The 26832-nt window shown below is 33.7% G+C and overlaps 1 protein-coding gene across 1 annotated transcript in view; it reads right to left on the bottom strand.

Moving 5' to 3' along the window:
- The window catches only part of LOC105537931 (potassium channel subfamily T member 2-like), a gene marked incomplete at its 5' end in the record, with an annotated part of 54464 nt that extends 29569 nt beyond the window's left edge, over positions 1–24895 (bottom strand). Inside the window, one exon of the mRNA XM_011977620.1 lies at positions 24787–24895. Within this exon, the coding sequence (XP_011833010.1) occupies positions 24787–24895 (109 nt within the window). The remainder of the gene's footprint in view (positions 1–24786) is intronic.
- Positions 24896–26832: the final 1937 nt, after the last annotated feature.

A 26832-nucleotide genomic window follows, 5' to 3' on the forward strand; every position in this document is an offset into this window, starting at 1 on the left:
ACTATTTGGCAAGATGATACTTGGCAAGAACAGAATCTATCTGAAAGGCTGAAAATGTATGAGATGGTGCTGGTAATTCATCAGTATTTGTTTGAGATTCAAAAGCCAGCATGAGGTCAACTAATTGTCATGCAAGGGTACTAAAAGCTATTCAAGAGAATTAGAACTCTAATTCCAGAAGCTGACAGGGGAACACAATGTGGTAACTTGGAAGGGAACAGAAAGGGATGGAATCGGACAAAGACAGTTCAGATAAATTTTCTTAAATAATTTGCTTATTGCCTTGCTATTTTATACTGGCACATTGCCCCTCAGGCAGCATCATTTTTTAGGATGTCATTTTGTTGGATTTTTTTTTCTTTATGATTTCTTCAAAACCTCTAATAGTTAACCTTGAATTTCTAAATTCATCTAATTTTCAATATACACATTTTGTTATTTTCAGCTCATGTTATTTGCTTCAGAAATGCTAGACATCAATATAACATGTAATGCTGGTGTGTATATCCAGTCTCCACTCATTAACTAATACACAAAATATTTATTGAGCACCTGTGAAATGTCAAGAAAGGCTTTAGATTCAAAGGTTAGAGCAGTTAACAAAAGAGGTAAAAATGTCTTGTCTCATAGAATCACTAGTAAGAGAAGGCCAACAATAAACAAGAAAAAGCAAATTGTGTTGTGTTTAGAGATGATAATGGTGGGGAGAAAAATAAAGCAGGAAGGGAGCTAACATTTTAGCAGGTAGAATAAAATGTAAATAGTGTGACTGGGGAAAATATGATATTTGAGTAACAATCTAGAAGAAGGCAAGAGAGGTCTTGGAGAACACCATTACAGCCAGAAGGAGCTACAAGCACTTCCCTGAGACAGAGTTAATGCTTGATGTGGCTAAGGAAGAGCAGGGAAGCGAGTTTAGCTGGAATTCAGGGAGGGGGAGAAAATGGGTCCACAAGTAAGTAAATGGGAGGAGGGATCATGTAGGACTTTATAAATAGTTGTACTATGGCTTTGACCTTTCATTGGGATGACTTGGCAATCATCGGAGATTTTTTAAGACTAGTACAAAAGGTCCGATTCATATTTTATAAAATCCCTTTGGTCATTGTGTTGAAAACAGACTGAAGAAGGGACAGTGATCCCTTCTTCTTGCAATGATCCACCTAGATGATAATGGTTTGGATTATGTTAGATTCTGGGTATGTTCTGAAGGTAGACTTGAAAAATTTGCTAATGGAAGAGAAAAATATATAACAATCTTAAATATTCTTAGCCACAAGAAATACGGATAAACAAACAAATATCCATATAGATAACAGTGAAAAGAAATATGGATAGATAAACAAACAAATAAATATCCATATAGATAAGAGTGAAAATGCAAGTCCCAGTGCTTACAAAACATCATGGGGAAATCTTAAATACAAAATGTTAGATAAAAGAATAGTCTGTAGATTCAGCTTTACAGCAAACTAAGTCTTACAAAAAGAGAGAAGATGTCAAACAGACATGGTGTATGTGAGGTTTCACAAACATTTGGAATGTTTATTTTTTTTTAAATCTGGAATGCTAGGTACATTGGTGTCCATGATAATATTCTTAGGCCTTTTGAGTGCCTGAAATATTTTCTAATAAATAAAAAATAAAATGCATCACAAAAAGGCAAAAAAAAAAAAAACAAAAAAAAAACCCCACCATGATTGGTACTAATAATTTAAGCTTTTTGTTTGTATATTTTTCACTGCTTCCTTGCAGTGTTTCAGGGTAGCATTTGGTCTACATGATATGAGCTTCCCCTAGCCCCCACTTATTAATATTTTAGGACTAATATTTTACCTAGGCACAAAGTAATCATTTTTCCATTTCTATGACAAACGTATTGAATTTAACTTTTTTGAGCATCTACCCAGTTACTCAATGTATTGAATAATCTATCTTTTTACTCACTAATTTAAAATAACTCCTTTATCAAATACCAAATTCCTAATTATCTGTGCCTGTATTAGAAGTACATATAATTTGTAGCCTGTTAATTGATTCTTCTCTATGCATTCACTAATAGCACACTATTTCAATTATTGTAACTGTGCATTATTTTTAGGTATATAAGGTAATCCTCTCTCGTTATTATTGTCCTTCAAAATTTTTTTCGCTTCTCTGATTGCTTCATTTTGTCATGTAAACTTAGAATCAGCTTATCTATTTTAAAAAAGAATGTTGTGTTGGTATGATTGTTGGGATGGAATTCAAATAATAAATTTGGATGAAATTGACATCTTTATGTTAGCGACATATTATATCTTCATTTGCATGCTAATTACCCTCTATTTCTGCCACAGACATCTCACCCAACACTAATCTCAGCAGAATGTAGCAGTGGAATCACTGAGCCCTGTTGTTTACCCTGTTTTCTGGAGGATTTCTGGTGACTAGAACATTTTCTAAGACACAGTAGATGTTCAAAAATATTTACTTAATGAAAGAATTTTATTGTCCTGGTAATCTGTGAGATATATGCTATTATCCCCATTTCGCAGATAAAAAAACTGAAGTTCAATGGCTTTGATGATCTTGCCAGCATAGGTAGATCAAATAATAATTCAATTCAGACACTCCAGCTTAAAAGTCAGCACTTTGTTCAGGAACGTCAGTTCTGAGGAACTCCAATATTCAGTGTGAAAGTTTCTGCTGTTTTGTTTCCATTCTTCAGGCTACTAGGATATTAAAAGCCAAATTTTTGTACCTTTATTAGTAATGCAGGACATTTTACGTCCTGTAAGTCCAAAAATCATTCGTCTTCAGCTTACTGTTCTATCCCAATTTTCTATTTTTCTTATTCTCTTACTTTTTATATCTGGGTCGACTTAATTCAAGATTGATTTTGAATGAGGGGAAATAATTACATAAATAAATAGTGCATTTCCAAACTTCTTATAGCAGCAAATCCTTTAATTCTATCACCCAGGTGTGACTTGTACTCACCTATTTGTTTATTCCTTTCTCCATCATCAATTCTTACACTTTTAAAACAGTCCTAACTCACTTCCTTGTTTCCAGTGAATGCTTTCACAAATCCTTTTATAGTAAGGTAATAAGAGTAAATTTCAAAATCTCAAATTATTTCATGTCACTCTCCCATTGAAAATGCTAAAGGGCTTCCGTCTTCCATTTGATAAAGTTAAACTTTGAAAAATTGTCATTACAAAGCCCTGCTGACCTGTTCTATGACTCTTTCAGGTTTCATCTATTACTTCTGTCTGCTTTCTGTTGCGCACATCAGTCATTAGAAGTCTTTAATTCATCCTGAACAAGACACTCTCTCTTATGTCTAGGATTTTCCACAATACTTTTCTCTCTACCTCCTATGGCCTATCCATTCTTGACCCTCAGCTTAATCATTACTTCCTCAGTTTTGTTGTAGTGTACTTCTCCTTTCATAATACTGTAACATTAGATTGTGTTAATTAATTCTTCATATCTTGTTTCCCTGTGAAATAAGCTTTATGAGAAAAGGGAGCATGTATTGTTTACCACTATATACCCAAGATGCAACATCAGTTCTGACACAGAGGAAGAGCTTAATATATGTTTTGTTAAATGAACAAATAATAATCGAACAATGTGCTTCATGCTCAATTACTAAATGTTCTGCTTTTCTAATTAAATAATTCCTTTTGCCTTCACTAGAATAATTTTTAGGTCTAACAAATTACTTTCTCTATAATAAATGTGTCGTTAGAATTAAAAAAAAAACACGGAATTTCATAATCACTAATAGACATGAAGTGAATTTAATATTATATCAATTTAATGTTATAATTAGATTAAAACAGCAGCAGTAAAAACACAATAAATATTATGGACAAAAAGTATAGAATGGGAAGCTCACTGAAAATTATGAAAAACCATTTAATAAAGATTTGAGATGTGTGTACAGCAATTAAATGAACATTTAGGGGAAATAAGAGGCTTGTGTATTTACTAACTGTTAACCTTGAGGTACACTCCAACCTCTAAAATAGTATAATCTATTATCTATTTCATACTGTTGTGAGGCTGTTCTACTATATTGACTGGTAATTGAATAGTAAAGAATCCTTCCTAGTAAACTTTATGTCCACATTTGTTTTCAAAATCATTGCTAGCTACAGCTATTTTTAATGATCTTGGATTTTAAAAAAAAGGGAAAAAATAATAGAATATGGAGATGAAATATGATATTAAAAAAACAAATGAGGTACAGAAGAACAGTATACATTTAATATTTGAAAGAATCCCGGCCGGGTGTGGTGACTCACACCTGTAATCCCAACACTTTGGGAGGCCAAGGCAGGTGGACAATCTGAGGTCGGGGGTTTGAGACCAGTCTGACCAACATGGAGAAACCCTGTCTCTACGAAAAGTACAAAAATTAAAAAAAATTAAATAAATAAAAAAATAACTAGGTGTGGTGGCGCATGCCTGTAATCCCAGCTACTCCAGCCTGAGCAACAAAGGAAAGAAAAGAAAGAAAGAATCCCTTAGGTCTCTAGTCCCTCTGAATAAAGGGGCATGCTGTAGAGTTCATGCACCTAATACCCAATACCAGTCATGAGAGTCTTAGAAAATTTTTGATGAGACATCTTGGAAGGAAAAGAAGCTTGTGTCTATTATTCTTTACATTTTTATACCCTAAACAAATGTCTTAATGGAAAAAAAAAATTAGAAGGAAAGGATATTGGAAGACAAGTTGATTGCTTGGGAAAAAGGAAAAAAGAAGTCTAGTGAAGTAAATAAATTACAAATTCCATGACTTTGTAACCTTCAGCCATGCAATTTCAGATCTCCCATTCCTATCATGTAATAATATTTTAGGCAGATCCCATTTCTTTAAAATCATGTTGGAACACCATTTAAACCCAACCCAGGCCTATCAAATTTGAAGCTCCAATCTTACTAGCTCAGGTTTGTTCTCCCTGGGATGTCGCTGCTCTCTAGGCTAATTCTAACTGTCATCTTTGTTCTCTATGAAGATGGTAACCATGTGATGCCTATATTATAGAGACATGAAAATGTTTTTTGGGGAGTGAGAGTTGGGCCTCTGTATAACATCACTGGTAAGCAAGAAACTGCATTCCACTCTTTGTTATTTCCTAGCAGTACACCCTATAGACTCTAGCTTCTTGAGCTGCCTCACTTGGTGGAGTAGGCAGGGTACTAGAAAGATAGGTCAAACCTTTGTAAACTATCTGTTGTGCTTCAGGAAACTCATGCACAATAGTATGGGCTGCTCTACAGCAGTCTCTACTCCCTGACTTGTCATCTCCCTGACTTGCCATCTCCTTCTCTTTTTTCTCTCATGTTCAAATAATCTCAGGAAACTACATAAGCAGATGTCTAACTGGCAAATGAGATGTTAGCTCCTACTGCAGGCAGACATCCTATTTTCCATGAGTAATAAGTAATTTTTTTGGACCTCATCTCACCTGGCTGGAGGTGGATGCATAACCACTGTGCTCCTCTATCTGTCACCATCTCCGATCATCTCTTTTTATAGAAGGGTAAGAAGATTAGCAAATAAAATACTTGACTCATTTTTTGTCCTCAATTTTGGGTTATAATCACCAAACCAGGGGCAACATGACAGTTCTCTCAGCATAGTAAGTATTGGTTAGAAAACACAAACCACAAAAAAGATATGTTTATTCCATTCTGTTTATTGTTTCCAAGGTAAAGATATTATTTGCTCCATTAACTTTTGGATTGTGTGTAAATCAATTTGGACAATTTTTTTTTTAAAATACAAGTTGCATATTTCTCGCTTACCCATGATTGCATCTTCAAGGCAAATGGTTATTTATTGGCAGAAAGTACTAACTCACATATTAGTCTCCTGCACTTCAACATAATCAACCAAGTGGAATAAGGGCTGTTAGCTAATAAGTAGTTGGATCTGCTCTTTGCAGAAATGTATTTCAACACAGACCTCTGAATGCAGTAAAAGAACCTTATATAGTTTTGTTTTTAAGAATTTCCTCATACCAGTTTTTCCAAAGGGAGAAATAAAGGATTTAATTGAAATTTCCTGTCCCAGATACAATATATTGAAGTCTTAATATGTTGCATACTCTTTTCTTATTTCAGGATATGCCATACTACCGTGCTCAGTAAAGTAGTCCCAATTTTAATAAAATAGCACAAAATCTTATTATACTGGTGACTTCGTATGTTTTTATGAAGCTGTATGTTTTTGTGAAATTCATATTAATAGATGTTATGAAGTAGAATTTATTTTTTAATTTTCATATTTTCTTTATGCATATAAGAATGCCATCACACTAGAGATAAACTAAAGAACAGCCTTGGTGTTATGAAGCACTGCCTTTAAAGTTGTAAAATGTAATCATCAGTGGGAGTGTACCTCTTTCACAGCATCATATGTGCTGTTTGAAGCGCCTCTATCTACATTGTAATCCTTGGATTTAGTTTGCTGGTACATTTTGTTCTCTTTGATCCTATATAATGTAGCTAAACAGATGATACATAATTTACTTCAGATTCACCAAAATTGACACAAGTTGTCATACCAGTTACTTTTATATATTTATAATCAAACTAAGTTATCTTTGCATCAACTGTAATAAAGAGCACCTTGTCACAAGATAACTTTGATATATAATTCATTCTTCACTATGTAGTAAAAGTGTTTACATATATACAACTACAGAAATTTTTGCATATATGTAACTATAGAAATATTTTGACATTTTTAGGAAAGAATTTCATTCAAGTTTGTACTTGAATAAGATTAACGAATGAGTTAAATATAAATTTCTTTATCGATACTCTATTTTGAAGAAGATAATATACTAACTCACTATATTGATTGCAAGGAGATTTTAAAGGTCTAAAATAAGTCACCAAAAGGTTTAAATATAATTAAAATTAATGTACTTTATTTAATTCCATAATCTATGGAAATAATGTCAGTTTGGTTGCAACCATTTTCTTGTTTGTATACTTCCCAGGGTGCTTTTCTGCACTCATGAATTACATTATTTCACAATTATTGCAAACTTTATTTAAAAATTAAAATATTTAAATGGTATTATAATTGTGCTTTTACTAGCAATGTTAGGACTCTACAGTTTAGCCACTGTAGGTCAAATAAATAATTCTGACAAATCGTAGCCTGTGCCATTGGAAAGATAAATATAATTTATGGTACAGGGGTATGTGGGGTACACAGAAGCTTCCAAAATAGGTGAGTTTACAAAATAAACAGCTAACACATAACTTTATATTATATGAACATTTATTCTTGTCAGTCTGCAGATAGAACTGGCTGTATAGATGCAGAATATCTAGAAAGAAAAGTACTTGAGAACTCCAGATAGAAGTAACAAAAAAAAAAAAATTAAGACACCTTAATCTACTAGGAAGATGCTTATGAATTCCAGTTCTTGAATAGTGGAGCTGCCCCAACATTGTAGGTCACCAAGCATCAAATTAGAAATCTGAGTTCTAAGATTAAAAGTTGCAGACACAATATAAAGCATGGTAATCAATTTTCTACCACCAGATGGAACCAGAAAGCTGTTTGCCATTTTCAGGATAAGAAAAATGGCCGTCAAAAGTGGAGAGAATAGGAAAATGCTAAATGGTTTTCAAGCATTATTGACACTGATCATAAACAATGAACACCATTTTGAAAGGCATCAACTTCAATGAGAAATAAAAAAGAGTGCAAAAGTTTGATTTAAAAGGTTGATTGTACATGAAATTAGCTTAAATTCACTGCCCTTAATGTTGGTTTCTCCTTCAATAACTCCAATGGGTTTTTTGAAGTGTTCATTTAATTCCCATTATCACCACACACAAAAAATATCCTAAAATTGCATTAAGACTTTTCATCTACTCTTTAAACTGTCAGGTGAAAAAATAAATTCACTTGCAATACTGGAGTTGCATCCTCAGCTCTTTAATTCCATTATTAAATAAGTTATATCTCACTGATTTTAAACTGTTCTATTTCAGCATTAATAAAATTTTATGGATACATTGTACTTTCCCCTGTCTCGCACAGATCACAGCCTGCTTGCTTAGTGAATACCATATGCTTTGCTTCTGTTCAAGTGCTTCAAGTCGTGCACTTCCTATATCTGTACCTTTACTTTAAAACATTGTAGTGAATTTTCTAGGAAAGATATATTCCATCAATATTAATACATAGACATATAGGAACTTAGGAAGCTCCTATTGCTGTTATTTACATTTTATCATTTGCACTTTTAAAAATAATTGTAACTAGGACACTTTTGCTGTCTCTCCATGTTGTCATTTGACTTCTTCTCGAGTAATTAATCTTACCATAACTAAAAAGAATCTTTATTAGCAAAATAAATCCATTAGGAGAAATTTGCGATACATTCCAAATACGTATAAAAGCAATGTTAAATTGTAACCTGCCCTGCACTTAGTCTGAGTAATCACCTGTTAATCAGACTACTGTCTGATTTGTGATCACAATGTATTCAAGTTTATATTCCCCAAAGTCCTAACATGGTACCTTACATAGTATGGATGCATATGATGATTATTTATAAAATGACTAAATAAATGACCAAACTATGATAATGTTTTAACTCTTAATTAAATGCTATTTTCTCATTCATAGCTTAAATTTTGACCAAAAAAAAAAAAAAATTAAAAACACATGCTTCCAAATCCTAAACTTACTTCAAAGAGTTTTAAGACATTTCTTAATAATATGTTACCACATTTACTACCCTATTATTGTAGGTACTACTTATTGACCTCCTCCTGTAAGATATAAGAGAAAATAGTGTTTTTCACAGTGAATTTCCCCAGAATTGCTTATATAATCATATTGCTATTTTTCATTTCTATTTTCCAATGTTCTGACTCTAGTGTCTACAGAGCACATTTAGTAAAGTAAATACACGAATCAGGTCAGATATAGGACAATAAGTAGTGTTCAAATTTGTGGTGAATTTGTTGTTGGATGTCTATTGAACCGCAAATTCGAAGAAACAATTCAAAAAGAAAAAAAAGTGTTGACGCCATGTTGGCGGCCAAATAAAACCTATCTACTGGTAGAATTTATTTCATTTGCAATCTCTGATTTACTAGGTATTTTTTAACTTACCATACTTAAAATTCTGTTTCACTAACTATAGACAGAGTCTTGATTTTCTATTTTGGAACCTGGGGATGATATTAGCTACCCTCTTCGTTTCCATATCTTCTCCTCAGTTTTATTTCAAGATGTCTTTGTTAAATCGTGAACACTGTTGAAGTTGTAAATATTTGTATTTTGTTTATTAGCTATAAGCCTATGACTTCAGATTTAAAGTAGAGAGCCTGTGAGCAGTGATTACATGATTATGTGAATTGCAATAGAGTTCACTGTAGAGTCAAATGGAGGGCTTCAATTATATGACCTTATCTGCAGTTCCCTGAGTCATCCAGAAAGAATGTTCAAATAATTTCCCTGACTGACTGACTACTTATTGCTCTGTATTATGGCGTGTTTTAATTTGCTTTACCGTAAACTCTTTATTTCTTGGAGTTTACGATTTTGTTTTCCAGCTGGGAGAATAAACAGATGCATTCCATTCTATATGTTGTTTTCAATTTATTCCAATCTCTTGTTGAGACTGAGGGCCTGATTTTTCTAATTTAGACCCCTTTTTAGTGGTAAATTTTAGGAATCATTGGTTCTAGCTGTGGTGCAGACATGTGGCCTGGGTTCCATCAAACAGATACCAATGTAGGTATTTGTTTTGGAATTGAGCTAAGAGAGGAAACAGGCAGGGTAGGAGGCATCCATTGTGTTGCAGTGAATGGCTAGTAGAGGTAGTATTGTTCTGGGGGCTTTTAGAGACCAAAGCTCCTTTATCTGGTTAGTTGCTTGGTGTGGTAGTGAGAATTGTTTACGCAAGTTTAACATAAAGAGTAACTTCCTTGCTTTCCCAATGACTCTGTGACTCTCCATATTCCTTTATATTTGTCTTTACACTTAAAACTAGGCTATGTATAGTCTTGTCTAAAGTTTAAAAACTCTTATCAATACTATTTTTTTTCCTCTTTGCTTTTCAGAAAATTTTCTTCATCATTAGTGTTTTATAATTTGGCAATGCTAAGTATCTAAGAGTGGTTTTTTTTTTTTCACTTATTATGACTCACACTTAAGAGACCCTAACAATTTACAGCCTTGAGTCTCTCCTCTTCTCTTATAATTTCTAACTACCATTTTCTCTGTCCTCTCTTGGTGGAACTGCTACCAAAGCAGATATCATACCTTCTGGATTGATCTCCTGTGCTTCTAGTCTTTTTGCTTATATATTCCAATTCTGCATTTTTATCTAAAATCCTCAACATTTCTGTGAGATTATCTTCCAAAATAAATTTTTCTTTTTAATTTCAGCAATCACTCTTTTAATTTCAACGGGTCTTTCCTCTCCATTTCTGCACCACAACTGCTCTTCTGTTTGAATCTTCCTGGGAAGAATAATCATCATCATTTTAAGTTCTTTTGGAGTTGCGTATTTATTTGTTATGGCCCTTTTATCCCCTTAATACTGAAGAGAAAATCGGCACCTCCAGAATCATAGTCAACAGAAATTTAAGTTAAATATTTAAGCCTGTACAAAAACAAAATCTATAAGATTTTATTCCTTTGAACAATCATCACCACCCTTTATGATACTTCAATATAGTCTTCTAAATTATTATTTGTACTATTCTACTTTTCAAATACATCTTTGAATCTCTTATTAATGTACTTTTGTTTTCACTTAATGAAACTCTCCTTGTTTCCAAAATATATATTTGACTTTCCTTTTAAATATTATAGTCTTCTTTTTTTTAGAACTCTATGTTTACTAAGAGTGTAAGTAACGCCCAACCTTCGCTATAGACCCCAGACAATTTCAGTACAAACAGAAGTAGTTGCCATCCTTTGGCTGGATATATTTCTCTCATCTCATCCTGCATGTTGATATTCAGCAAATAACAAGAGCCGTATTTCAAATTTCGAGTACAAGGCATACGGACATTAAATGGATTCCTTTATCTGTGAACATGATTTGTAAAATGGTAGGTTTTACCTTATAGTAAGCACGAAGAAATTAGACTACTCAGTCTGGAGCCTCTCAAATACCAGATTATAGAGAACTGGAACCCAGTTCCAAATTATCTGCTAAGGTGGACTTCATTTTCTTTAAATTATTCTAGGAAAAATTTTATTTTTCCTGATGGTAAATGTCTGGCTAGACTTAACTGCAGGGAAATAGTACTGTGATTCATGAAAGAGGTGTAAGTCCTCGTTCAATATACATAACTTGAATTAATATTTGCCCTCTTTTTCTAGGCACCTTGTACCCCAAAGCTTCACTGGGGACTGGCATTTTGTCTTACTATATCACCCTTTAAAGAAAGTCTGGGCTGCAATTTCCAACAGAAAATATTGCTTTGCTTACTTTCCATCTCCCAGAAATTCATTCAACTCTCACTCTTTCTACTTATTTTTCATTGATAAAAGATTACAATTTATTAAAAATTTCTTTTTCATTGTATCAATGGAGTCTCATGAGAGAGAGCAGATAAATGCATATGGTTCATAAACTACTTGGAACCAGGGCATAGAACCAAAGAAAAAAATGATCTCAATCCATTAGTGCATCTTTCATTTCATTTATTTAACTAATATTTATTGAAGATTTATGTTGTGAAAAACATTATGGAAGGTTTAAAGATAAGCAAGATATGTTCTCTACATTGAACAAAATTACAACCTCATAAGTAAAGAAAAAAAGTGCGTGATACCTGCTCTGGCAGAATGTAGTAACATCTATGCAGGTTCATAGAAGGAAGAAATCACACTGAATTAGAGAGATTAAAAATATTCATGAAGAGATGGAATTTTTGATTTAGCAAAACCTTCTAGGAAGGCAGAGGAAATAGCATTAAAAAAAGATGTAGAAGGCGGAAACCACAAAGTATATTTAGGATCATGTAGTTTGGAGTACATGCTATATATAAGAGAATCACAAGAGATAAGGATACAAAAATAAATTAGTACTAGAGCATAGAGAGTCTTAAAGAAATAAAGCAGATATATTTAGATCTAATTGAATAATGAATGCTGAGCTATTAAACACTTTCCAAGCATGGGACTGCCAGACAAAGGTCGACATCCAGATTCCTCAAAATATGTAATAGAATACTTATTCCTGTTGACATTTTAATGAGTCTGCTTAAGAAAACATTTCTCAGTCAAATAGATTTTGGGATACATCTAATAAAATGCCTTTCTGTATAGATTTTCAATACACATTGCCTTATATTTTTAAAAAAGTAAGTTTAAGAACCCAATTTTCTATTATTTACTATTACCATTATTTTCCTTTCCTGTGATTACCTCCACTCAGATCTCCAGCCGTGTTGTAGGTTTTTTTGTTGTTGTTTGTTTGTTGCCATAGGACACATGGAGAAAGGACAACTGGGGATTACGTATCATCTTACTTAATTCCCATGATTAAAGAAGCAGGCTTCTGTGGAACTGGCAGAATTATTTGCATAGTGACAACAATAGCAGTTGGTAAATGTGTTTCATTAGAACCCATGGTGTCCCCACCTCCAGGGTGTTCTTCAGCCAAGTGTATCCCCTAACAATTCATATGTTGAAGCCCAATCCCCAGTATGTCAGAATATGACTGTATTTGGAATTGGGCCCTTTGAGAGGTGATTAAATTGAGACTGTTGATGTGGGCCCTATTACAATCTGACTGGTGTCCTCCTAAGAAGAGGAAATTTGGACACATGAAAGACATCAGGAATGTGGGCGCAACAGAGGAAACCCCATGTGAGGACACAGCGAAAATACAGCCATCTGCAAGCCAAGGAGAGAGGACTCGGGAGAAACCAAACATCGATCTAGGACTCCTAGCCTCCAGAACAGTGAAAAAATAAACTTCTATTGTTTAAGTCACCCAGTCTGTGGTAGTTTTCTATGGCAGAACTAGCAAACTAATACTATAGCCACGAAGATCCATGTAAGTTAGAGCAGAGTAGTGCAAGGTGGGAGAGTTTTAGAAGAGCAAGTATTAACCATTATGTAGTATCCTGATGAAGTGAAATACATATCCTACAGAGGAAAGAAAGGAAAGGATATGGGATAGAAATAAGAAAAAGGCCTTTCCACATTTGGAAATCTACGCAGCAGAAAGTTCCACATTTTTTCCCAGGACATAGTTAGCTGAACAGCAGCCTATGAAGGGGATATGCAGGGGCATGAAGGAGGTTAAGAGAATTGGTTGAGTTTTCCAGATAACAGTCACCACAAGCATCCCACCCCCCCACCACACACATACACACACACACACACACACATATACACACACACAGACACACACACCCAGAGGAAGATGAGAGTTTGCCATAGATAGAGGCTTTATATACATATCTTTCTCACACATCCACTGATGAGGTAATGGATATGCCCCAAAGGTTACCTGAGGAAGCCTAAGGAGACACCAGAATGATGCAACTAGACAACCAATCAGAGATGACTGAGAAGTAGTTGGATCCCAGGAGCCCATTCATAAAAAAGCTCTGTGAAGTAGTAAGTAGGGCAGATGTGTGTCCTCAAAACAAGAAGTAGGCATGAGACTTATGGCTCACCAGGAAGCTTGCCAGAAGATGACATTAGCTGCTGTCAGCAGCTAGATAATGAGTAGCTACACTGTCTACCTGAGAAGTTTATGAGACCAGAATGAGTCATGGATCCATTACACACCCATTGATAAAGGGCGTTTCCCTACCTTGTTGCAGTCAGAAAGTCACCAGGTAGCTGGTGGTGTGGGGTAGTAGGAGTGGGAAGGAGAAGTGGGGTTTGGAAAACAAGTCTGTTAATACCTTCAAATCTGACTGAAACCACTCAAAAACATACTTTAATCTGTTAATGAAAATAGAGGCTCAGTTTTAAGAAAGTTATATCAAATAAAGTTCAAGTTTTATATGCCAACTAATAATTAGCAAATTTATAGCAATCAAACACATTAAGACTTTAAACTGTGTGTGTGTGTGTGTGTGTGTGTGTATTTCACTCTAAAAGGAAATCAAAATGCCTCTCATCCTCACTGGTACTTTATTCTTTCCCCTAAGGAGGAGGGTGACTGAACTAGATTTGCCAGGTTACAAAATATAGTTATATAGTTCTCTGTCACAGTTTTTGAGTGTGAAACTTCCAAGGGAACTAAAAATAGTTTATTTGAGCATGCTACCCCAACCTTTTTTTTTTTTTTTTCTTGCAGTCATTGTGGTAATTGTAATCCCTATTACTTTTAAGAAACTTTCTCCTCCTTTCACATGACAGCTGATTCGCTGGGGCCTCTGTGAGGAGCTCAGGATTCAAGGGAAACAAAGTCTTCCTATCTTCCTATCTCTGCCTCCTTCCTTGCTTTCCTCCTGTCTTGTGGTCTTTCTCAGTCCTTCTTTTCTGGTGATGGTAAATGACAATGGATTTTTTATTTTACCTTATCACAGTGTTTGGAGATTCTGGATGCCGGAGCATAACAGACAAGGAAGATCTCATGGCTAATTTTCATCCGAGTTCATTAGCCTAATGGTCAGAGAAACATTGAAGGCTTCTGTCTGGTATAGTTCAGATCCTTAAGAGTTCTGCTTTGAATTGGGGTTCAAGGCAGTAAGACAGAACAAAGCATTGCTTTATTTGACATTTGCTGGCCTTTCTTTTCTTCCAAGTACATATTTTTGTAAAGGTTTTGCGGGGGAAAGTCCTCCAGTCAAAATACTATCTCCAAATATTTAAAACCTCTCAAGTTAAGCTGACTAAAGGTTTTAAAATAAATTTTTAATTCCTCAGTCTTTCTTTGTTAAAGACTTGAAATTTTAAAGAGATTCAGGCAGTTATTTTGTAAGATGTTCTCAATATGGATGTGTTTTGATGTTTTTACATGATTAGAAAATGTTGCCAGGAATACCAAAGTAACTTCTTAGTGCATCATAGGAAAGGCAACATGAAAACATCTTTATTGATTATGGTTACTTGATCCCTTGGTTAAATTAAGATGGTTCCTCCCAGGTTTCTCCATGATAAAGTTACAAATTTTCCCTTCATAGTTATTAACTATCTTAGGGAGACATGTCAAAAGCACACAATTATATTAGTTCTCCTCAAACTTTCACCTGTAATATTAGTACTCATTGAGGATCACAATTATTACTGTAGTGTTTGCCTAATGGTGACTTCATATTTTTCTCTTTTCTTCTACATTTATTAACCAGAATTCTTCAGTAAGAAAGAGCTATGCCTTATCCCTTATTTACTTATTTATATTAGAATGGACTACTGGATATTTATTTTATTTTATGGGTTGAAATCTAATATCATTATTTATTTTGTTGCCCAAAGATTCCACCTTAGCCCATTAGGACCTCTTTCATGTTGTTTCTTTTGACCAGTCCCCATATTCTGAGCAATTCCTTACTTTCTGCCACGACAACATTTTTCAGGCTTATCTTGTATTTTCCCTGCCCCATTCCTGGAATCAACCAATACTCCAAGGAGCCCTGGATGTTTATATTGGAGGATGATGTTTACCAATCAAGAGCTGAGCCTTAAGTGCTGCTAGGATTTGAATATGTTCCCTAAAGTTCGTGCGTTGGAAACTTAATGTCCAATGCGACAGTGTTGGGAAGTGGGGCCTAATAAAGCCTTATTAGTTCATAGGACTCTGCTTCATAGAATGGATTAACATCCTATGGCTGGAGAATGGGTTTGTTATAAACACGAGTTCATCCTCCCCATTAGCTCCCTTTTACATATACTCTCTTGCCCTTTCGCCTTCTGCCATGGGATGACACAGTTAGGAGGCCCTCACAAGATTCCGGCCCTGAATTTTGGACTTCCCAAGAAAATAAATCTGTCTTTATAAATTACCCAGTCTCAGGTATTCTTCTATAGCATCACAAATTTACTAAGACATGTTTGCTCATTGCTACTGAGATGTCATTGCCTCTATTCTGTCTCGGAGACACAGTCAGGAATTGTAAGTATATATACTAGCAGATATACATGGGAGGCACATCTGTATTTCTGTATCTATCTTTTTTGTTTATATACATAGAAAATCATGAGTTTATACTGATTTCAATCTCATCCACAAGAAGTGTTACAAATTGGAGGAGGTTAAGGAGAAATAACAGCTAAAGGCAATGCAGGATCTTAGAGTTCTGGAACAGAAAATAGACATTAATGAAAAAAATAAAATTCAAATAAGGCCTATAATTTAGTCAATGGTATTGTACCAATGTTAACCCCTTCTTTTGATAACTGCACTATGATTATAAAAGGTAAATGTTAAGGGAAGTTTATGTTTGGGAAGGGTATGTGTGAACTCTGCTGGCTTTCCAACTTTTGTGTAAGTTTAAAATTGGTTCAAATTAGGCCATGCGTGGTGGCTCACGCCTGTAATCCCAGCACTTTCGGACGCCAAGACGGGCGGATCACCAGGTCAGGAGATTGAGACCATCCTGGCTAACACGGTGAAACATCGTCTCTACTAAAAATCCAAAAAATTAGCCAGGTGTGGTGGCGGGTGCCTGTAGTCTCAGCTACTCGGGAGGCTGAGGTAGGAGAATGGCATGAACTGGGAGGCGGAGCTTGCAGTGAGCCAAGATTGTGCCACTGCACTCCAGCCTGGGTGACAGAGCGAGACTCCGTCACCAAAAAAAAAAAAAAAAAAAAGAAAAAAAAATTTGGTTCAAATTAAAAGGTTTTTAAAATGTCATTAAAAATATGTTTAACCTAATATTTCCGAACTCCCTTGAATATGTGATTTTATTTTTCAGGAAAAGTATTAACGTCCACCCAAAAACATTAATTTTGCCTTGGAACACAAATTTGGCAGCCATATGAAATTACAGAATCACTTTTTATACAGCATACACACAAATTAATTACTTTGCATTTTGGCTTAATGTGTTTCCACTGTGGCTGTAGATTTTGCAAAATTATTAAGCAGTCTCTGTTGAAATAGTTACTTGAGGAATCCTAAAATTCCCTTAAGCTTAAATGCTCATGAGAGAAAACTGAACAAAACCATCTTTCTGTAATTTTAAACTTAGCAATTGAATACAGGCATAATGAAATCTTGAAAGCTAAGAAAAAAATGTAAATCGGGTATTCTGTTTTTCTTTTCTATTTTTAAAGACACCAATTACTTTGAACACAACAGATAAACTTGACAGCTAATGTTTATAAGAATTTTCATTTCACAAGGAGCATTGTGGCAATATCTAGATCTGCTGTTTGAACTTGTTTGTGAAAATAACATACTTTCCCCGTAAGTTAATGAAGAACTTCTTATGAAATAACCCTCTGAGGAGCATATTTACAATACTGCAACTTTTTAAAAATAATTCTGCAGCAATGTAAAAGCAAATTAGCTTCCCTTTACTTTTAATGTATTTATAAAATATAGCATTGGAATTCTTAAATATTTTCATCCATTCAAAGTACTTCAAATATACATTCGTATCATATACCAACTGATTAGTATTTGAAACCTTCTCTTTCTTTGGTCTCATAAATCAAAATAACATTATTTCAAAATATCCTTGTCATAATATGTTGTCAGTATTTTAATAGCAACTATTATTTGCTTAAACTTACAGAAGCTAACGATGATTTTCTCTGATATCTATATTTTTAATATTTATGTCTTCTGCTTTATTTTCAAATGCATTTTTCTTATTTAAGGCCTCTTCAATTCTTTATATAGTTCATTTCCTCCACATACACTTTCAAATGGTCACTAAAAACATACACCTTTTAAGCAGACAAAAGAATGTTATACTTCCTGTAACTCATGGTGGCTTTCTTCTATAAAAATCTATGACTGAATAATGTATCACTTGAAAGTAAAAAGGTTCAATATTATAGGTATTTAAATCACTTTTTTCTCAAAATACATTTAATTCTAATTTCCATAATATTTAAGACAGTGAATCAAAAGATTGGTCATGGTTAAAAGCACGCCATTGCTGTTCTTACACTCTAATATCTACTCTTGGTCATTAATGTCATTGTTCAAAAAAAATCTAAATAAAATTATGAACATTTATTCTCTTATAGTCATGGAACTGTGATGTTTTGGTATAGGCCTAGGAATATTCTGATTTAGATATAAAACACAAACATGCAAGGCGTGGGACTTTTTTTCTACTCCATCACAAATACAGCATGTCTTTCTGGGTATCCTGTTTTGTCTTCTCCTGTCTCTCTCAAACTGCCAATATTGATACCAAATTAAAAGACTGACTTTTACTTTTATAGCTTCTGACTGATAATTAACAAAGCCAATGAGACAACTAAAGACCAATTGCTATGGCTGGGCGTGGCTACATAATTTTCAAAGTAATCCTGTGAGTTGACTTCATCCAATTTCAAGGCTTTAAACGGTGTTTATATGCTCATGATAGCCAAATTTGTATGTTCATCAACATTCTTATAATGGCCTAGGAGATGTTACATGACCTGACCCATGCTTTATTTTCAGATCTCAACTTTTACTACCTTTCTCTTCCTTCACTCTCCTCTATTTATGCATATCTTCTTTATTGTCTTATTTATTTATTTATTCATTTTTGAGACAGAGTTTTGCTCTTGTTGCCCAGGCTGGAGTCCAATGGGGCCATCTCGGCTCTCTACAAACTCTGCCTCCCGAGTTCAAGTGATTCTCCTGCCTCAGTCTCCTGATTAGCTGGGATTACAGGCATGCACCACCATGCCCAGCTAATCTTGTATTTTTAGTGGAGATGGAGTTTTTCCATGTTGATCAGGCTGGTCTCAAACTCCCGAAACCACATGATCTGCCTGCTTTGGCCTCCCAAAGTGTTGGAATTACAGGCGTGAGCCACCACGCCCGGCTTATGCTTGTCTTCTTACTGTTCCCCAAGTCATCAGATGTGCTTGCATCTCAGAGTCACTGCTTTTCCTTTTGCCTGGAAAACTCTTATCTCAGATATGTGCATAGTTATTACTTTAATTTGCTCAGGTCATTGATTAAATATCAACTCCTTGATGAAGTCATATAATGACTGTATCATTTAAATTGAACCCATTGCTACATCCTTGTGCTCTTCGTTGCCCTTCCCTACTTAATCTTTCTCCATAGCACTATTTCTGGCAGAAATATTTATATTTTACTTGTTTATTATTGTTTATTTTGTCTCTCCGATTGGAATAAAAGCTCCCCAAGAGCAGAGATTTTTTCCGTTGGTTTTTAAAGAACACCTGAAATCGTTCTGTCACACAGTAAATATTCAATGACTAATTACTAAATAAGTGAATAAGTAAATGGATTAGATAACAATTATCTCAACTTTCCATATAATATGACTGAAAATTAAATGGAGCAGGTTGGTTCAATGTTAATTGGGTTTGGCAGTTAATGAGTCAACCATTTCTGTCTGCCAAAACCAGTGTTCTTTCCTCTACGCCACATTTCCTTCCTGAGGTTACAGTATGCCTACTACAAAACAGAAAGAATTTTGTTTGTGATTAGGATTTCTGATTCCTGAAGAGTATAATTTTAGCTGCAGCTTTAATGAGATAAATTTCTGTATAACACATTTTATAATAATAATAATATGGCTGGTTTTGGTTTTTGACAGGAAACACTAAAATTCAGGTAAATATCTATAAAAAATAATCATGTAGTAACTGTACCATGGGTATACATAATGTTTATTTCAGTAGAATGATTGCGTCACCAGATTTGAGCTCTCTCTTTAATGACTGTCAATGACCTTCGTGGCACTTCACATGTAAAACTTAGGTGATTTCAGTTGTTTGTATGATTCAATATATTCCCTTCTAAGAGCCTCTGATTTACCATTTCATTCCTATGATATTTAACCTAGCGATTTTTTAAAAATAACATCCAATTCTAAATAAATGTATGTATGTATTTGTATGTAAATACATGTGTAGATGTATATAGATTTTATAATTTATAACTATTTACATAGCTAACAGATACAACTAGAATCAAGCCCACATTTGAATATGTGAAATATACTTATATTCTTTAAGCAAAATAAGAAAGCATAGTTTCTTTGCCATGCATAATTTTTAATGATAATCACAAATCTGTGACAAAATGACAGAAACTGTATTGACTACTCCAAAATGTTTTATAAACCACTCTCCTCTTGCCTTTCTCTATTAAAAAGCTATAAATCTAAAATACTTAATGTTTCAGGATGCTGGAGATACGTCTGGAAACATGTGACAGGGCTCAGACCAATTATATGTTAAAAGACAATGAGTGGGACTCATGGAAAGCCTTCAATATAGCCTCAGCTGGCAGTAATCTGCCCCTTTGTCATTCTTCCATCTTCCTACCTAGAAGACTAGCCTGAAGCAGAGAATGCATTTTATGATTACAATAAGAGAACCCTGAAGGGTAAAGACTATAGGATAAAGATGTTGGAATAAGAAAATAGAACAAAGTGCTCTGATGACATCATTGAGTCAGATAGCCTGCTCTGGATGCTGAACCCATAGTTTTTAAGGTGTAAACTAAACACCACTCCTACTTTCAGTGAGATATTACGTCACGTGGGGCAGAACACATTTTTAACTAATGCAATATTCCTTATTATACAGAAATAAAATTAGTGTAAATTACCGCTTGCCTCCCCCATTACTTCCTAAGGAATAAATGATTTTCCCTTTATCAGGAAGAAACATTCCAGTCTCTGGAACCCATCCTTTACTCCCTCATTGCGTTTTCAATCTCTTTTTCTTTAGTGGTACTTAAAATTTAAACATTAAAAGCAAACAAAAATAGATAAATACTTGTGTACATAGAAAAAGCTTTCCTTAACATTTCTGTGCAATAGGGCTTTCATTATTTTTCTTTCTTCGATTAACGAGCAAACCTAATGAAGTACCAATCTCCAACCACACTTCATTTCTTATCATCCCTTAATTTGTTCATACTTTCGCACAATAAGAAAATCCCCATTGTCGAAATTGTTTTTTCAGAAGTCCTCAGAGAACAGCCTCCAAAAAGCTTGCTCAGTCTTAATCTGGAACCATCTATATTATTAACAATCCAGTTCCTTTTAGAAATCCTATCTCAGTTTTATTTTATTATGCTATACTATGATTGCTTTCCTTTTCTTCACTCTATTTCCTAGAATTAATAAATTCCTAGAAAATAGTCTCAAGTTGTCATTTCTCCCAAATCCCTACTACTTCCTCCTTCACCTTTGTGAGCCTGACTGGCATGATCCACCGCCTCAGGAACCGAGTGTGCACCAATGTCTACCACATTATGTCTTCATTAGAAAGCAAATGCATCCAATAACAAACCACTTTTCTTTCTGCCAACTATGTACTTCATTATTTTCTACTGTCCAGTGTCAATAAGTGAGGAGATTTTCTTTTTTTCCCCCTCTCTCTTTTCTACACTCATATCTAATCAGTGGCAAACTTCTGTAAATTCTAACTAAGCAGTATTTTTCTTATCAATTCTCTCTTTTTCTTACCCCTCGATTTTTACTGAGGTGAAAAAGATTACCTCGTGGATGGGACTAATTAAATATTCTCGTGAAAACAAATTGAAAGAGAAAGAAAATGAATTGCTAAATTTTTAAAATTCTAGTAAAGATGAAATGTCATTAGGATGGGCCAGTTGAATGTTAACAAACTGGACTGATAATCCAGCATCTCCTTGTGGAAATCATTATGGTCCATGTTCAAAGGTGATTTTTTTCTAAAGAACAAATTTATGTTCATTGAGAATAAACTTATTTTTGACAAGATTGCCAAATAAATCAAAATGCGAATTTAATCAACAACAAGACATGCCACTGCCACGAGCACTGAACACGCAAATGTAAATAAAGTGAACACAGGTGTGAAAAATGAGGAAAAAATTGAGAAGCATTAAAATACAGAATGAACTCTCTAAAAATATAAAGAACACAGTTATCTGAAGTAATATAAGTTATTTTATGACTGACAGGTCAGCTAGAACTGAAATTAACATAATAAAAAATATAAAAAGAAAATGTTATATCATAAGAGTTTTAATCAGCCTTGGGAACTGTATTAGAGTACTGCCTAAGTTGCTGGAGAGACCACTTCATACCCACTAGGATGGTTATGGTTGAAAAAAAAAAAGCGGATAATTACGAATATTGTTGATGATGTAAATAAAGTAGCATCCTGATATATTGATGATGATAATCGAAGTGCCATTGGAAAAATATTCTGACAGTTCCTAAAGAAGCTAAACAGAGTGACCATATGACCCAGCAATTCTACTCCTAGATATAGACCAGGAAAATGAAAGCCTATGTCACACAAAAGCCTTTTCACAAATGTTAATAGCAGCATTGTGAAAATGTTAGAAGCAACCCAAATGCCCTCCAACTGATGAGTGGAAAAATAGTGATATATCCATGCAAAGGAATATTATTCAGTTGTAACAAGGAATAAAGTGCTGATGCATATTACAATATGAATAAACCTTGAAAAACATTATGTACAATATTCAATAGTTGGGTGACCAGCACACTAGAAGCCCAGTCTCTACCATTAGGCAACGTACTCAAGAACCAACATGCACACATATCCCCTGAATCTAAAGCAAAACCAAATTATTTAACATTATTTATGTTCATTTCTTTACTGTATTGCAAAATATACTAAAATGATTTCAGCTGAGCATGATGGCTCAGGTCTGTAATCCCAGCACTTTGGAAGGCCAAGGTAGATGGATCACTTGAGTCCAGGAGTTTGAAACTAGGCTGGGCAACATGGCAAAACCCTGTCCCTAAAAAAAAAACCTGTGCATGATAGTGCATGACTATAGTCCTAGCTACCGTGGAGGTTTCAGTAAATCTATAAAAACAGAAGTAGATTGTGGTTGCCTAAGGCTGCAAGAATTAGCGGGGAGAAATGCAGGGTGATGATAAAGGGTAGATAATTTCTTTATAGGGTTCTGAAATCATTTAGTGGTGACGGTTGGATAATTCTATGAATATACTTTTAACATACTGAACTGTATACTTTAAATGAGTGAATTGTATAGTATGTAAGCTTTATTTCAGTAAATCTGCTATAAAAAGTTATTATGGTGGATGATAACATTTACTGTGACACAGTTGTGAAATAATTTTGCAAGTCACTCTTATTTAAAGGAAATCCTTAGTTATATAACAATGTTTTCAACAACATTGCTTTCTTTTTTAATAAGGTAAAATTCATTAGAGTACATTGGAAAAAGTGTTATTCTAAGGATCACTAAAATCCTTTTTTAACTTACGTGAAGTATAATTCTTTTTCACCAGGCAATACTGTTTGTCAATAAATAATATTTACTAGGAGATGCACAAGGCAATTTAACTTCAGTCATGAGTAATGAGCTGTGTTATATAGTGTTTATGGAACTTATTTTATCATTCAAGTATACAACAATGTAGTTGCCTAAATAGTCATCATTATAGTTGTATGAGTCTGTACAAAGATATTAAAGATATTACAGAAAAATAATGAAGACACTTGATGAGTTCTATGAATGTTCACTTAATTGGTGTTAAAATAATTTTTAGTACTTTATTTAATTGCATCCAAATGACAAATCCTTTCTGCAAAGAAAATAAATGTCACTCCTAATCCTGTTACATCCTTCCTATTGCACAGATTAAAGGCTTGTTAGTGTACAGAATAAAAATATTCGTATTCACAACTTTGAGAAAATGGCTCCTAAGAAAATCTTACCATCCCAATTAGGCAATTAGAAGTAAGACAGTAAAATCTAATTTAGAATACCACTGAGCATTTACTACTTTTAAATTAACAACTTATCCATCTATAAATAAATCTCAAGAAAGAATTTTCCTTTTTCTGGATTTATTTGATTTGACACTTAAACAATTATCAATTAACTTACTTAATATTTAATATGAGTAATCATAACCACTACTATAAGTGGAATTTACTTAGAAAATCAACATTTTGTCTGAAATATAAGATTAGAAATATGACAAGGTATGAAATGAAGTACATTTGTCTCTTTAAGAGCAATGACTATGTTCACTAGTTATATTTTCTTTGATCATCTTAGTCAAAAACAACTTCTGTGTTTCATAAAACTCTACCAAAATAAACAGGAACAGAAAAGGTTCTAATGGTATAACTTTCTCCAACCTTGAAATGCATATAAAAAGTGATTTATATTGCATTAGCTAATTTTATACAACTACTTTGTTATTATTCTATTATAAAATTGCCATTTTGACATCAATTGTGTACATTAAGCTTTCTGGTAAAACTTACCTCAGGAACAGAAAAATTTGACTTTAAGTTCTTATACTAATAACCGTCAGAATCCTTTATTTAAATGTTTCATTTGCTGCATAAGTATTCATCTTTAAGATAAAAATCATGTCCTAATCCTAGGCCTAACAAATGATGCAGGCACTTAGAATTTATTAATAAATTGCAACAAACTATCTCAAGACTCCTGAGAAAAGACAGCAAACCACTGTCAATTTTCTATGTCTTGGATTCCTTAATATGTCTGTATTCATCTATCAGATAAAGATAACTCACACAAATTCAAATATAGGTACATATCTAGCTGTATACGTTGGCCTTCTATATTTCTAAATCACATAACTGCTCTTATTGTTTTTTATATAATTTAAAAGGTTATCTTAAAGAAAAAATATACTTACTGCCCTCTAGAGGTATGAACCAGTAGTGTAATAAGTGTAGATGTTGCTGGGCATATACAGTTTAAAGCTAACATGGCGTATTTAAACTCTTCTTCACAAACAACATGATCTGTTTGAAATAAAATAGGTAAATTAGAATAATTTACCTTTGGAGAGTAATAAAGTATAGAAAATAAAACAAAATGAATAAAATGGCAAAAGTCTCAATATAAACATACTTATTTTAGAGATGCTTTTACAAGTGCAATTTTATTCCCAGGAAATATATCTCCTAAGAGAGAGCACTGAAGTATGAGTTAAGTGATTGGCGTGGGGGTCACTCCTGTCTCAACAAATTTAGCAACCTTTGCTAAGATGCTTAACCCTGTCTTAACAAAATTGGCAACTTTTGGTAAAATGCTTAATCTTCCTATGCCTAGCAGGTGGGTTTGAGGTGTGTTCTAAAATATATCAAATACTTTATAAAGTCTCCTTTTGTTCTGATCATTCTGTGGTATAAAGCACAACAGTACTGATTTAGAAGAGTATTGATACATCAAATTCATAATAACAAAGCATAAATTTTAGAAAATAATTATTAAAAGATTTAGCAGATAATATGTGCCTAGTATAGAAGAAATAGATTTGATACTATGAAAATAACTGTAATATCAAGCAATAGAATTCGTTAAAATAAATTGAACTTGAAATTGTACTTTAACTCCAAATACCTAAAAGTCATACACTCAAAAGATGATAGGGTCCAGCCAGAAAACATAATAAATGGCTGCTGAAATTCAATCACATAAAAATAATAATGTTAGAAATGAGAGCACATGAGAAGGTGCAGGCCACATCTAAAGAGAATGACGCTACCCAGGCCAAGCATTGTTATGCAGGAATGAGGGTCCAGAGGCCAAATATTCTATTTTCTACAGAAGTTGGGTTTTTAAAAAGTGAGTAAATAGTGTTTATTTTGGAAAAAACAAAAATCCGCTTTCCCAAATAAACACGTAGAGCTGGTATTAAAAATACAGAGAAGGTTTAAAGTTCTAAGAAAATAAATATTCTCAGGCAGAAAAATAGCAGTTTTAACAAAATTAAGAAATAGAAGATCAAATTTTTCAGTGAGCCAGATCTATAAAATGAACCCATAACACCATACAATTTATGAAGAAAGATGAAAAGGTGACGAGGGAAATGGTTTAGCACATGCACTGGACAAACACTGACCTTAGTTCTGTCCTATCTTTATAATATGATTTAGTACATGAGAAAGCATACTACTTTTTTATTTTGTTTTCATTTTTTATTGTTTCTCTTTCACATTTTATGGAAGAAAATACATACTATGAATATATGTCAGGATTTACTCTAAAAATATCAAGTTTCTACTAATAATCTCTCTCTCCACACCCACTTGTCAATATATTATAATTAACTTAAAATGTTTTTAAAATACATAACCAGATTATTTATTGCTTTGCAGGAAAGAATCTGCAAGCAGATTCTAGATACAATTTTGAATGCAGAGAAGTGTACATAAAATTTGCAAAAGAACAGTGTCTTTAAACTATCATTTCAATATTATCTCAAAATAATTTTCAGTGTGCACGCCCAATGTGTGAAAACAGAGCGACAAAACTGCTAAACCCGGAATGTTATTACTGTAGAATCATATGATATCAATACATAGAGGACCCATAAATTTCAATTCAAAAATTAAAACAGATGATCTGAGAAAAAATATGTACATTTATTATGACACAGAATTTTTAAAATTTCAAACTGTAACAGAAAATTTGGAAGGTATGATTACCATATATGCAATGTAGCATATGCAGTTATTAACTTTTCCTTACTACAGTGCACAAACCCTATTTCTTTCAGTAGGGAAATGTGAGAAAATGTGATGGATGTGTGATACTTTGAAAATATCTCATTGCATTTTCCTTCAATAGTTGAAAAAGTAAAAAAAAAAAAAAAAAAAAATTGGTCTCCTCCCTTTTCTTCAATAAATATGTGCATCTGAGTTTGGAGGACAACGGCTGTGGGAATATTTTGATG

The sequence above is a fragment of the Mandrillus leucophaeus genome, unplaced genomic scaffold, assembly GCF_000951045.1.
Source record: "Mandrillus leucophaeus isolate KB7577 unplaced genomic scaffold, Mleu.le_1.0 Scaffold1819, whole genome shotgun sequence".
NCBI lineage: Eukaryota > Metazoa > Chordata > Mammalia > Primates > Cercopithecidae > Mandrillus > Mandrillus leucophaeus.